A 14,981-nucleotide genomic window follows, 5' to 3' on the forward strand; every position below is an offset into this window, starting at 1 on the left:
AAGCCTGGGTAGTTCCCAGGTTTCTATTTTAGATGACTAGACTAGGGAAAATACTCGTAAGGAATATGAGATTGGCAGGAAAAAGGGGGAGTCCATTTTGGACATGTGGGAAATCAAAGTGGAAATGTCCAGTAGACAGTTGGAAATACGGATCTGACTCTTGCAAGAAAGATCTGGAGATTCGGAGAACCTTATTATTAAAGGTGATAGATGAAGCCATGAAAGAATCAATGACATTACCTGGGAAAAGAAGATTTTAAAAAAGTAGAGAATGTAGTTGCCTGGGGAACACTAATATTTAAAAATTGTGCAAAAAAAGTTTCTCAAGCCAAAAAACTCAGAATTCCCCTCTACTCTCCCCCTTTCTCTCATGCCTCATCCAATCCATCTATTCGGTCACCAAGCTCTGACCCCTCTGCCTTCAGGAGCTGTTCAGAACCAGTCTCCTCTCTCCATTTCCACTACCACCACCAGCCCCAGCCTAGGTCACTGCAAAAGCCTTACGCGCATCCACTCTTGCACACACCAACCCCAGGCATCCTCCATCTAGCACCAGAATGACCTTTAAAAAAGAAGTGAGATCATGTCACGTTTCTGCTTAAAATCCGGCCGTTGCTTCCCACTCTACTTGATCTGATCCTTGCTTACCCACCTCTCATACCAGCTGCCACCGCCAGGCTGCTCTGGCCACACTGACCTCCTTTCTGTTCTGCATGCAAGCGCAGGAGGTTCCCGCCTCAGAGACTTTGTGCTGGTGATTCTCTGTAATTGGAATGCTCTTTTCTGAGACTTTCAGCTGACGGATGACCTCCTATCATTCAGGCCCAAATCAAGAAAAAGTGTCTTATCTAAAGTTACTACTTTAAATCACGCAGTATTACATTACTCTTTTAATTTTTTCTGAGCATTTATAAGTTAAAATTAATTTTTAAAATTATTGATTTCTTTCTCCATTAGAGCAGAGTTTTAATTTGTCTTGTTCACTGCTGTATCCCTAGTAACTAAATACACTCTGGCTCACAGTAGGCACTTGAATATACTTACTGCAAGAATTAAAGAAAAGCAGGAAAGAGACTGAGAAAAAACAGTTGGAAAGAAAATCAGAAGAAAGTAGAAGCTAAGAGAAGAGTCTTAAGAATGAGGAAGCCAAGAAGAATGATGACTAAGAAGCCACTGAATGTGGCAATTCCATCTTTGGTGTCCTTTAAGGGGGCAACTTTGGAAAAGTAGAAGAAGTAGAAGGCAGATTACAATGGTCTAATGAGTAAATGGGAAGTTCAGCAGAAAGGGAAAAGGGAAGGAAGAAGATGGAATACTATTTTGAGGGTGAGAAAAGACAAAAGAAAGGAGACTATCTGCTCGTGCTTTTGAGCTGAAGGGAAGGACCCAGTGGGAAAGGGGACAGTGAAGATAAAGAAGGAAAGAGGGTGCTAGGACAAAGTCCCAGATGTTATAGGAAAAAACGGGATCCTAAAGCCACATGTCATCTTTTCTCTAAAACTATCCCACGTGATTACAGTATAATGTGTGTTTTATGTTCAGAAATATTACTCCCTGGAAATAACTTGTTATTTACATAATTTTTACATAACTTCAGTCTACAAAATCATTATTAAAATTTTACACATCTTTGTTAACTCTTAGAAGGCACACACTGGGGAGTCTGGGGGTAGAGAGCCATGAAGTGTGCAGCATCCTCTCAGGTGGTTCAGAGTACAAAAGTTTTAGAGAAAGAGAGAGATGTAAAGAGGAGAGACAGAGCATATGTGCAAATGATAAAGCAAATGGGGCACAACGGCGATAATAGGTAGAATCTAAGTGGAAGGCATGCAGATGTCCTTTGTACTATTTGTGTACCTTTTCTCCAAGTTTTAAATTACGTACAAATAAAAAGTTAAAAAGAGAGAAAGAGAAATTTTGCACACCTTAACTAAGCAGAGAAGGCAACTTCATGCCATGAGTACTTGGCATGCAACTGTCAAATTTCTTTGTCAACTATCACAACTACTTAAGGAGTAAGCAGCAAAAGTGTAACAGTGGCGGATAAAGGGATGTGCATAAAACTTTACAGCGTTTTACTAAAAGAACATGTTCAAGCTATTGTAAAAGACTATTTTCATTACAGACGATTTTCATTACAGTCTGTATAAAGTGAGTGGGTAATTCTCTATAATCTAGCATTCCTAATAAAAAGAAGTCAATCCTAACTGTCATCAGAAAACTACCATTTGGTTTTTAAAGAGCACACAGTACAAAGAAAACCTAATAAGGTCATTCCTTGACGACTAGAATAGGAAAAAAGTCTGAAGCACTGTTTCTGATTCATCTTCAACAGAGTAAGCAGACAGTGGTTAAAACAACTCTGTGTGGTAGGACATCCTAAGAAGGGAAAAAATAACCTGAAGGTGAACTCTATTAGTAAATTTGATCCTTCTTCACTTGTACAAATGGTTTGCTGATGGTAACTCTGGCTATGAAACGACTGCTTAATGGTATTACAGCACATTTGGAAAAAAATAACTAATAGTATTCCTTACATAAGGAATATTAATTAGTTGAAATATATATATAAAATTTTCAAAAATAACAATGACTAAGAAGCACCTTCTCTCCTCCATCTCTCTGTGCACAGCTCTGCTCTCTCCCTAAGCAGAAATCCTACCCAGGCAAGGACTCTCTCTCTGAACTGAAGGAGCCACTAAAACGGAAAATGCCACTGTTTTCTTAGTGACACTGATCTTCTGTTCCTAAGACCCCATTCCAAGGCCAAAGAGCTCAGCTCGAATCACTTGGAGACTGAAGTGAAGGGTCCCTCTTCCCAGTAGGGAGGCAGAAGAGCACCTCCACTCTAAAGTTTAAACTCATGAAATCCACGGGTCAAGGTTTAATGTGATAAGACATCAACATAACATGGCACATCTGATCAGGCTCTCACACCCAAAGGAATGACTGACAAGCCAGACTCAAGTTCTAACACACACAGAATGAATTTCCCTTCAAACAGCATGTCAAATTTCTCTCCAGTTAATTCAGGACTGAAAATACCATAGAGGGTTCTAAACTCCTACTCTCTTTAAACAAATTCAATCACTACTAATATACTTTCTAGGGGATGTTCAAGGCAGCTAGCTGTGTGTAAAACTAAGATTTTTATGAGCTTTCATTACTTACTTAAATTGGAATGACCACCCACTACTCTTTTTTTTTTTTTTGTGAGGAAGCTCAGCCCTGAGCTAACATCCATGCCAGTCCTCCTCTTTTTGCTGAGAAAGACTTGCCCTGAGCTAACATCTATTGTCAATCCTCCTCCTTTTTTTCCCTTTTTCTCCCCAAGGCCCCAGTAGATAGTTGTATGTCATAGCTGCACATCCTTCTAGTTGCTGTATGTGGGATGCCGCCTCAGCATGGGCGGACAAGCAGTGTGTTGGTGCGCGCCTGGGATCCGAACCCGGGAGTGGCAGAGCGCGCGCAATTAACTGCTAAGCCACGGGGCCCGCCCCCACCCACTACTCTTCAAGTCTTCCCTTGAAACAAGAGTTGTTAGTAAAGGCGGCTCATGAGGTTAGCTCATAGGAGGACCCATGACTGAGGAAAAGTACTACCAAGCTTAATATCAATCACTCAACAAACGCGTGCTGAGGCCCTGAGATGTGTATGGGACTCTGAGCAGAACCCCTCCCTGTCTCCCAGGGTTTACAGTCTAGTTGGCAAGAGATGACCTAAAGTAGTATGTGAGTATGTGCTAAAAATAAATAGCACAGACAATACATTTCCTAAATATCTGACAAAGGAGATTCTGATTGCTGTGGGCTAGGGTGGTCAGACGCTTGCTTTAGAGAGGACGATGAGCTGAACCTAAGAATGGCAGGATTCCGAAAGGTGGGGAGGAAGGTCCTGCAGGCAGCCTTTCTGTTTATGAAATATTTTCACATCCACATTCATTTCTTTTGACTCTTGTAAGAATCCTTGTGGATAAGAAGCCAAACACATCCTCAGTTTACAGACGAGAAAAGTGAGAACAAGACGATTGACTAGTTGATACAATAAGCAATGAAATGTCCAGCAGCCCAGGCCAGTGTGGGAGAGAATAAGGAAAATTCAACCACAGCACAGGACCTGTGGGCGACATAGCACCGAGAGAGGAAAAAGAAAGAGACTGAGAGCCTAGAGACTACTTAGGAAAGTGTTCCGCGACAGCCCAGGTGAGAAGGAAGAAAGGCATGAATTAGAAATGCACAGAAGAAATTAGACTGGTAACATTCGCTTTAAAATGTAAATTACCAAGAAAACAACGACAAAAAAAACTTTACGGTCTCCCTTTTATAAGTCAGTTTCAGGGAGGAAAACCTCTAACCAACAAATCTCCCGAATATCTACTGGGAACCCAAAGGGCTTAATAATTTACCAACAAACTCTCTAATACCATCAGAGATTTTAAACAGGTTTATAGATTAAAACTGGAATTATCAACAATATCTTTGGAATCACAAGTTCACAAATTTCAGGGTTGCCTAAACAAGTAATACTCTTATACAATTTAACGAGCAGTACTATGCCTTTTACTAAGTTTTCTGAAGATTTTTGGATTTTTCTATTCACAACAGTTTGATGTGGTCAACTGAAGGCCGACTTATTCCCACACGTAAGCCCCGACCCTGCGAAGAGCAAGGACCCAACAAACCTTTGCAGAATAAACGAGGCCACTATCCAGGCAACTCTGCTCCAAAGTAAAGTTCCCAAAATTTCGGAATCAAGTCTGGAAGAAAAACCTTTCCACTACCGTTTACCAGCCTTCCCAGCCGAGGCCTCAACGTCCCGTCCTCCCACCGCGCCCTCCCCGCAGATGACAACCGCTCCGGCCCGCCCGGGCAGCTCCCCCGAGCCCGGCGCAGGAGCGGCGGGCGTTGAGTCTCGCGGCGGCGGGGCAGCGCCGGGAAGGGGCTGCTCGCGCGCCCTACTCACCGCGACGGGGCGGCCGTGCTCTGGGCCGTCGGCGGCGTCGAGGCGCGGGGCCGGGGCGGGCGCCGGGGCCGGGGCGGGCGGCTGCCGGTGCTTGCCGGCGCGCTTGGCCTTGGCCTGGATGCAGCGCTGGTGCAGGGCGAAGGTGTGCTGGCGCTCGAGCTCCAAGCGCTCGGGCGACACGGCCTCGTAGCGGGCCTCGCAGGTGCTGTGGTGGCGCCGGCACAGCTCGATGCGCCGGCGGAGGCGCTCCATGACCGCGCTGTGCCGCGGCAGCGCGAACTCCGCCATGGGGCAGGTGGGCAGCACCATGGGCCGCGGGCTGCTCGGGCCGGGCCCGGGGCGGGCCTCTCGGGGCCGGCTGGCACTGCGGGCTCCGCTCCCGCCGGCGGCCCGGCCGCCTCACGGCCGCGCCATGGCCCCGCGGGCTGCGGAGCGGGATAGCGCGCGGTAGCGGGTCTTCCTGTGGCCCCGCTCGGCCCTACCCGGGCCGGCGCTCGCTGCCTACCTCAGGCCGCGGCCTGTCCCCGCCGCCCCGGCCCCATTGTTTTCCGCGCCGCCGCCGCCGCCATCTTAAAATTGTTTTCAGGGCTCTCGGAAGAGGGCGGGGCCCGGCGGCGAGCCTTGCGTCACGGCTGACGAGCAGGGACTGCGGCCAATCAGAGGAGAAAAGCGGGCCGCCCGAGGGACGGGGCCGAGCACGCAAGAGGCGCGGGGGCTCCCGAGCGCAGTTTAAAAGGAACCCTCAAGAGAGGGGCGGAGGGAAGCCCTGGGCGGGCCTCAATTCTGGGCGTCGGGCCGAGGATGACCGACCCGAGCAGGTCCTAAACGCCGCCCCCGCGGGCAGGCCCTTCCGGGTCCAAGGAAAGCCGGACAGTCGGCGCGGTGGAACCGGCTGGACGCAGACGCCCGCCTGAAAGCACAGCGCTTCACCATTTTCTTCGGCAGCCTCTTGAATTCGGCTTTGCTAAGCTCAAAAGTAGCCACGCTTTTCAATGTCAGCTGCTTTTCTTCGACCTCATTCCTTACACCCAGCCTCGTAATGGGTCAGAATAAGTGAACTGGAAGACCTTTCCTCTTGCACCATTCTGAATCACTGGGACTATTTCCATTTACATAAAAGTTTGAACAAGTTTCAAAAATTTAGACTTACTTAAAAAAAAAAAAAAAAAAAGCCCCAGCAGACGTGAGGCAGGAGGGTGTGGAAAGCCTAGCTCCATTAGTGAGGACTAGAACTGCAAAGGATGATGTGCCAGTCAAAAACGGGAAGCCTGGACTGCAAGCTTTACATTTAAAAGATGACCGATCTGTTAGGTAAAATTGAGTCACTCAACAAAATCCAACCAAAGACAATTAACCTCTAGTATTTATAACTAGTAGGCAAAGGGAGTAGGACACTGTAAGGGAAAAAACAGGAGCAAAGAAAGAGGTAGTACTAAAACTAGATAGTCTGCGTTGGCCCAAGAGATACTAGGAACAGGTAGGTATTGGCACCCTAATTGCTAAAAAGTTAAAACACAAGGTGTCAGGAGGATGCACATGAGAGGCACCATCAACAGCTCTCACATTTGTTACAGTTTTTACTAGGACCCACAAAAATGTTTATTTTAAAATCAGAAGAAAAAAATGAGTTCTTATTCAAATAGTGTCTTTACACAAATGCAGTAAAAAAATACAAGCGGCGCACCAAGGCAAAATTTGCCTCTAGTTCCTGAATGCTATGTGGTCCTGCTTTTTACCAGTCTTCAAACATACAAATTTGACACCATCATTAAATAATTTCTTTTCCAATAGGAAACAAAATAGTAACTAGGAGCACTATATTTTGTATATTTCTCTTCAGTAGGCAATCCAAAAGCCTAGTAACGCAGAAAAAAATTAGTTTTGGCCTAACTCTCAAAAACATCCCTGAAATATGTAAGAACATGTAAAAGATGGACTCTGATTCTGAACAAAGATTTTCAAATAAAAATTTAAAAGTTCAATGGTTCCCAAAAATCTTAAAGAATATTATTTACAAACTCCCTTTCTGAGCTGCTACCCTCTTAAAAAACAGAAACTATTGAACCCTAATCGAGCAGGAAAAGGAGACAAACCTATACTGAACTGATTGGATCAAATGCATGTGCTGAGATGTAGTAATTATTCCACTGCTGATAATACTGTTGGCCCTCCTTAAGCTCGAGTTCTGCATCCAGGGATACTGACTTGAGCATCCACGGATTTTGGTATTGGGGCGGGGCCTGGAACCAAACCCTGCAGATACCAAGGGAGGGCTGTAGTTTCTGCATATTAGCAAACTCTCAACTAGTAGCCAATTAAAGGAACATTAACCCACTTTTGAAACAGTAAAACAAGCTAACTGAAGGTTACCATGAAGAAGTTCAGTCAAAAGCAGACGCTTAACGCAGGGCTTTAATGTAACACCATTTAGTAACATGACAATTTGAGAAAAGAGAAGAGTATTTTGTGGATAAGAGTAACTGAGGAACACATCTGATAGAGTGGGCATTTTACAACAATGGGACAGATAACCAGCATGTAAAATCATAATGTAAGTACCTATTAAAGAGCTGAAAATTGCTGCTGGTCATTCACTAATGTGTAAAACATTTAATGAGAAAGCTGCACCTTCAACAAAGAGAGTGAAAAAGAGAACCAAGTTTTTTTTTTTTTTTTTTTTGGACAAACTTTGCTAAACCACCCTGGAAAGGCAAATGAACACTCTACTGATTTACATTTGTCATTCCATAACTCAGCTGGAAGAAACTGTAAGTGAGGCATGAAATAATGGCAACAAAGAGTGAAGATGGCAGATTTCTGGAAATGCAATGATCCCACACATTTGCTTCAAGGAGAAACCTGCAGACATATTTTTAGGTCTTGCTAAGTAACTGTTTATTTGCACTCAATACATTTGGGAAAGTGTGCTACATAGCTAAGGTCACTGTGACCACAGAACAGATGAAAAGGAGAAAGCACTGAACAGCAAGAAAAATGCATCCCACCCTCATAAGAATTTAAGTGAACCAGTAAAAAACTGAAGATAAACAAAATAAACAGATACAGCCTTCATGTTTTATGAATATACTTCCTCCCCAATATCTCCAATATAAACACTCCGGAGTGTTTATATATTCAGTGCAAGGAACAGTATGATCGGTACATTTGAAACACTTCTAAAGAAAGAATAAAGCTAAAACAACATCTAATTCTGAATACATTTCAGTGTGGTGTAATAATGATATTATTACACTAGAGTGATGGGGGAGAGGCTCTGATAGCACCCATCTGCATTCCACATGAAAAAACAAACCTAAGATCACTTTTTAAAAATTCTACAAGCCAAATAAAAAAAAAGTTTCTTTTTGAACAGGACTGCTTTATCATGTAATTTTAGACGCAAGTGCTACATGAACTGCAAATGAAGACTTAAAAGGCTTAGCAGCTACAAAAATCAGATAACTCATGCTATATGTCACTCCTCCCATAAATACTTTTAGCCTGGGTTCAATTAGTCAATTCTGAATTGGCTCGCCTCTGGATTAGACTTCTAAAGTCTTTACACAGAGTAAAAGAAATGGATACAAATGAAAGATAGTATTTTATCCTGTACTCTGACCCTGAAAAGGTGTGGGTCTGCTTAAAAAAGAAGAAATATACACATAATCACAATAAAGCTTAACACTATGCAGAGCTTATAATCATTTTCAGCAATGGACTGCAAGCTGCGCTGTGAAGAAAACGCATAGCAGAGGAGAAAGCTGGAAACTTGAGGAAATAGGGAAGGAAAACAGTGTCAACACAGTGGAAGAAGCAATGAAACATCTGCATCTCTGGGGCTCACAGTCCCCAGTAGCGTTCCTTATAGAGCCACCTGCTCGAGAAGGCTGGAGCCCAGACACGCCCGGGGTGTGAAGTATAAATGCCCAAGTGCCACATTATGCCACCTCCTCCTCTAATTGCAAAGCCGTCTGGGAACTCAGCTGTTCCAAGGGCAACAGAACACACACACTTTATGGTCTAACCAACATCAAGTGAAAAGATTTTTTCTCTTTGTATATCTATTTTTAATACAACTTAAACAGAACTTCTATATAAATTTGGGCTTCCATCCAATCCCTCTCCTCAATTTCTTTAGGAGGAATTGAGTAACGGAAGCAAGCAAAACAAGATTATAACCACAAGTGATGGCACTTTAAACATGATTATCGATTTTAAGGGACAGAGACACTTGAATGTTTTGTAATACCAAACTTAAAAAAACAAAACCAGTTATAAAAACTGCAATTCATCTCCCTAGCATTTCTAAAGGTGGTGTTATTTCTGCAAGGACAAATTAATATATTAAATTAAGCCAAGATTTTAAACACTGGCAAAGTTCTATCACTCTATCTTAAAAACAAAGATGTTTAAAAACAAAAAAATACATGTTAGTTGCCTCATGTTACATTTCACAACCATTATGTTAGATGCTTTCTTTCTACAAAAACAAGGTCCTTTATGTCACAACTGCAATTATTTACTGCTAGATGTTTAAAATTACAGGGGCTAGTGTTCAACTGGAACCTGTTGATGGTTGACGTCTAGAGGATTTCTGAATTTCAACCTAAGGTGTGCCAGGTCCTCTCCTGGGACCACACTTGCGGGGGGCTGGGGGTGGGGAGAGGAAACCACAGATCAAGTTCTTAAGATTGTTTCACTCTCTTCGTGGCTTTCTGTTTCTTGGTGATCTGTTCAAAATTTCATCCTCCTGTTGGTTGAAAAAACAAGAAATTCACTATAATTAGCATGTTAAAAAAAAGTAAAAGTTCACCAACTTTTCAAGATCAGCCAGGCTGAGGGTAAGCCATCTGAGGAAGAAAACGAGAAGAAAAATGATTAGACGAAAATGCACCAAAACCAATGATTGTCTCAGAAGTAGTGGGATTATGTGTGTTCTAATTTAGTCTTTTTTGTTTTCCATCAACATGCACTTTTCTCAATCTAACCCATAAACATTTTCTTTAAAAAGGACCAGACACCATGCTTTCACATATCTTCCTTAATCCTGAATAATCTACTGGCCTGTGGGCACATCACCCCCATTTTGAGGCTGAGAAAGCTAGGATTCATGGGGACTGAAGACTAAGCCGAATCCCATAGAACACTCAAGACCACAAGCCCAGTGCTCTTTCTACTCTACATATCGACTTCTTATTGTGCAAGCAATTTTGGGGAATATAAAAAAGTATGTGAGACTGGCCCCTACCTGAAAGAACTCTGTGTTCTGGTTAAGACAAAATATATCCATTGAAAATATAAACAGCATTGACTTTCATCAATAGGAGGGCAGAGTTGTGGTAGCTGGAAATGGAAACTGGGTAGTTTTCCAGGAAGGAACAGAATGAAATAGAGAAGTGCTTGAAAAAGGGACGTTGGTGAGAAAGGTGCAGACTATTCTTTCTCTCATACCTCATATCCAATCCACCAGAAACCCCAGATCCAGAAGTCCAAAATGACTTCTCACACCCTCCTCTCCTATCACCCTGCTCAGGGCCACCATGGATTATTATAGCAGTCTCCTAGCTCGTCTCCTTCATTCTCTCTGGTCTATAGAAAACACAGCAGCCAGAGTAATCAGACCCAGCCACTCCTGTGCAACCACTGCAAGGGCTGCCGACTTCACTAAGAGGGAAAGCCAAGCCCATATAACAGCCCAGGAGGCCCCACCTAATCTGGAGCCTTCCTCACCCTCCTTTTCTCCACCCTCTTGCTCTACTGCCACACTGGCCCTCTATCTTGTGTGTGTGTGTGTGTGTGTGAGGAAGATCAGCCCTGAGGTAACATCCGATGCCAATCCTCCTCTTTTTGCTGAGGCAGATTGGTCCTGGGCTAACATCCGTGCCCATCTTCCTCTACTTTAGATGGGACGCCTGCCACAGCACGGCTTGACAAGCAGTGTGTCGGTGCGCGCCGGGGATCCAAACCTGCGAACTCTCGGGCTGCCTCAGCGGAGCGCACACTTAACCACTGTGCCACCGGGCCAGCCCCCACACTGGCCCTCTAGACTACCACTTTAGGCCCCTGGACTGGCTGTTTTCTCTGCCAGGAATGCTCTTCCCATAGGCATCTCTACCTTTATCTCTTTCAAGTCTTTGCTCAAATGTCACCTACTCAGTGAGGCCTACCATCTTTTTTTTTCCTTTTTGCTGAGGAAGACTCCCCCTGAGCTAACATCTGTGGCTATCTTCCTCTATTTTGTATGTGGGTCGCTGGAGTAGTGTAGGTCCGTGCCCAGGAACCGAACCTGGGCCACCAAAGTGGAGTGCACCGAACTTAACCACTGAGCCACGGGGCCGGCCCCGAGGCCTACCATCTTTAACATTGCAACCCACCCTACCTCCAGCACTTTCAATACCTTTTCTCGTCCTACTTTTATTATTCCTGGCCCATCACTTTCTAACATACTACTTACTTCCTTATAATATCTACTGCTTATTGTCTGTTTCTTCCCACTAGAATTTAAGCTCCTCAAAGGCAAGACATCTTTGTCTTGTTCACTGATAATGCTTGGCACATAATGGGCTCTCCACAAATATTTATTGAATGAATGAATCCACGAGCAACAGGGACAAAAATTTTAGAATGCAGTGATTTGTGCAAGAAATACTTTTTAAGGGCACAGTGAGGAGAGAAAGATGATGAGACAGAACTGCAAACTAATAATCTGAAGTTCCCATCTTAGAAAGCATTTTATTAGTTTTCCCCTATGACCTTCTGCTTATTCCAGAAAACCATTTTTAGCACACAAGAATACTTCTGAGGTTCAGATGTAATTTGAAACTATAACATGTTGACCTGTATTGCTAAGAATTCCACTTTTACAAAATTGGCTTTAACAGAATTTTTACCACCACAGCCACTGAAAATTACCCTAAGAAAATACTCCTTCTACTTAAATGTACCTTCAACTTAGTTGCTTGAAATACAAAATGTACTCCCCCCCTTTCTATTACCTCTGCTTTAGGTTTTCTATCTTCCTCCTCTTGACTGACTGTGCCACCATCGTCTTCAGCATCACTTTTTTGCTTCTCTTCTAAGACAGAAGTCAAAGTGAAACAACTAAGCAAGAACCTGCTTTTAAGAGTTTGAAACAACATCTTAGGGTCTTGGCTTAAAACACATATTTTGGGGTTTACTTCTTACCAAGTTTCTCTTCACCTTCCTCCTCCTCGTCTCCCTTGTCCTTTTCCTCTTCCTTCTCTTCTTCTTCTTCTTCCTTCACATCTGGTTGAGGAGCATCAGTCTTCTTGTGCTCCGCAGGACTGGACTGTTTCTGAAATATTCCCCCAAAGCGCAACAATTTTGTTCACACTATTATGTATTACATTCTCATGTAATTTCTGAATTGTTGTTAGTGCCATCAAGTCAGTTCTTGTTTTTGTTTTTTTTTTTTTTTGTGAAGAAGATCAGCCCTGAGCTAACATCCATGCTAATCCTCCTCTTTTTGCTGAGGAAGACTGGCCCTGAGCTAACATCTATTGCCAATCCTCCTCCTTTTTTTGTCCCCAAAGCCCCAGTAGATAGTTGCATGTCATAGTTGCACATCCTTCTAGTTGCTGTATGTGGGATGCGGCCTCAGCATGGCCGGACAAGCAGTGTGTTGGTGCGTGCCCAGGATCCAAACCCAGGCCGCCAGTAGCGGAACACACGCACTTAACTGCTAAGCCACGGAGCGGCCCTCAAGTCAGTTCTGACTCCCGGCAACCTTGTGTGCAGCAGAGCAGACCCTGCCCGGTCTTCTTGCACCATCCTCTCACCTTCTGGCGCTATATCAGACAATGCTCCACTGCTATTCACAGGGTTTTCACGGCCAATTTTTTTGGAAGTGGGTGGCCAAGTCCTTCTTCCTAGTCTTAGTCTGGAAGTTCTTCTGAACTTGTCCATCATGGGTGACCCTGCTGGTGGCATAGCTTTCAGCATCACAGCAACACGCAGCCACCACAGTATGACAACTAATAGATGGTGGTGTGGTTCCCTGAACGGGAAGTGAACTCGGGTCTCGGCAGTGAGAGGGCCAAAAATTCACCACTAGACCACCAGGGTTGGCTAATCATTGAATGCCTATGAGCAAAATTCAGTACCAGGCTTTATACTGAGGCAGACATACGGAAATGAGTAAGATGTAATTCCTGCCCTGAGAGCTTTCTCTTTGGTGAGTGTGTGTATGGCTGAAGGCAGAAGGAACAGTAAGAACAAAGGAGTCAGGCAGGAATGTGCAGGTCTAAATAGTCCAGGTGACTGAGGCCCAGACACACAGAAGAGTGGCAGGGGATAAAGCCGGAAAAGGAACTTCGGGAATCAGGTTACAAATCATCTTGAACCAAGGTGAAGCATAATCCTTATTTGGTAGAAGTAGAGACCTCGAACAAAATTTTCTTTTTTGATTGCATATAATAAAGGCTAAACAAGAAAAACTAAAATAAGGCTGTATTACCCCTACAGGTATTTTGGCGGGGAGGGTAAGGATGCTGAGAGAGGAACAGATAATGAGAAATCAAAGATCAAATTATAAAGTACATGAATAGAAACAGCTATGCCAGGAGGAAATGTTGGTTTGTACCCAGTTGGCTGGTTTTATATCTAAGATTCCCCACCCCTCCACCCGAGGAAGGTGCTGCCAAATATTAAGAAGACTAATACAGTGGGCTTCAATACTACTAGAAACTGAGGGGCTACAAATCCTACTTTCATCTGGGCACAATCAATGGCCACTGAGAGTCGTGGATAAGGTTTCGGAGGTCAACACCAAATGTGGCCCAGCCATTACTGAGTTGCTACAAAGAAAACCTCAGGTAATATATCTTAGTTATTTTCAACGTCATAAGAGTTCTTTCTAAAAGTGACTCAAAAAAACCCACAAAACTCATACCTTTCCAGAACAGCAGAAAAGGATAACAAGAAACACAGGCAGAGCTACAGTCAAAATGTAGACCACCCAGAGCCATGGGCGCTCCTCGGCAGCCTCAAGCATCTGTCCAACTACACCAGGCTGAAAAACAAGACAGGACGGATTTCACATTCTGGCTTCTGACACCAAATAGAGGCTGCATTGTTCAATTACTACACGGCACTACTCAGGCTCCTCTTTTTTCTACGGGTTCAAGCTGAGATGTTCATACAATGTAAACGGGAAATAAGAGATAAAGCCCCAATTTTCCTATCATCAAGGTGATTTCCCTTTCGTAGATGTGAAAGCTGGCTTCTTAATCATCTGCAAAAGGCTCCTTAATTTCAGGGACCAGTGAATGAAGAATTTCTTGATCTCAGTGTCTCTGGTTCTCTAATTTGCAGCTCGGCCATATGACCAACTGTTTGAAAATTCCATATATTGGGTAACCCAAGAGTCAACATTTAAGAGTGTATTAAAATATACCTTAAATGGCAAATTTTGTTAAATATATTTTAACACAATAATAAAAAAAATACCTTACACATAATACAAATAGAGAATCTAAAGCAATTGTGTTAGACTAATGAAGTCATGTTCGAAATCCCAATATTTTGTCTTTAGTAGGCATACAATCACACTTTTTATACCAATATTCCCAAAAAAGGGAAAAGACAACCTCTAGACAATAGTTTTTCACAAAAATAGCAGTTAGTTACCTGCAATAACAGATATAAATGCACAAGAAACAAGCAACCACAAACCTCGGCAGCCCCGTCAGCAGCTTTCTTCAGACCCCATCCATCACTGGCCCAATCGTCAACTACTCTTCTATCACCACAAACAATAAAGTTGTCAAAAAAAATGTCTGAGGTCATGGACCACAGTTCCAAACCAATAGCACTAAAAGGCGTCATTTTGAAAGGTTCTAGATCTTCAAAGAAATCTGGATTTGCTATTTTCCGGGGTTTCCAAATTCCCTAGAGAAAAATATTAAAAAATCATTTCAGTTAATAATCAACACAAATTTATGGTGAACCTAAGTAAGAATTAAGATGAATTCTGCATGATCAATGAAGCTAAGTGCTGA

General features: G+C 43.4%; 2 protein-coding genes across 12 annotated transcripts in view; both read right to left on the reverse strand.

Moving 5' to 3' along the window:
• Positions 1–6,069, reverse strand: part of MAML1 (mastermind like transcriptional coactivator 1) — a 44,026-nt gene extending 37,957 nt beyond the window's left edge. Inside the window, exon 1 of the mRNA XM_087429214.1 lies at positions 4,963–6,069. Within this exon, the coding sequence (XP_087285340.1) occupies positions 4,963–5,271 (309 nt within the window). The 5' untranslated portion in view covers positions 5,272–6,069. The remainder of the gene's footprint in view (positions 1–4,962) is intronic.
• A 1,287-nt stretch (positions 6,070–7,356) lies between these two features.
• Positions 7,357–14,981, reverse strand: part of CANX (calnexin) — a 33,509-nt gene continuing 25,884 nt past the window's right edge. For all 11 annotated transcript variants that reach the window (XM_004428431.3, XM_087429223.1, XM_087429218.1 and 8 more), the window contains 5 exons: positions 14,656–14,871; positions 13,874–13,993; positions 12,148–12,277; positions 11,958–12,037; positions 7,357–9,712 (listed from right to left, as the gene is read on the reverse strand). In XM_004428431.3, coding sequence (XP_004428488.1) covers positions 9,659–9,712; positions 11,958–12,037; positions 12,148–12,277; positions 13,874–13,993; positions 14,656–14,871 — 600 coding nt within the window. In that variant the 3' untranslated portion in view covers positions 7,357–9,658. The remainder of the gene's footprint in view (positions 9,713–11,957; positions 12,038–12,147; positions 12,278–13,873; positions 13,994–14,655; positions 14,872–14,981) is intronic.

This window comes from Ceratotherium simum, chromosome 4 (genome assembly GCF_057802395.1).
Source record: "Ceratotherium simum simum isolate JZ-2026a chromosome 4, ASM5780239v1, whole genome shotgun sequence".
Taxonomy (NCBI): Eukaryota; Metazoa; Chordata; class Mammalia; order Perissodactyla; family Rhinocerotidae; genus Ceratotherium; species Ceratotherium simum.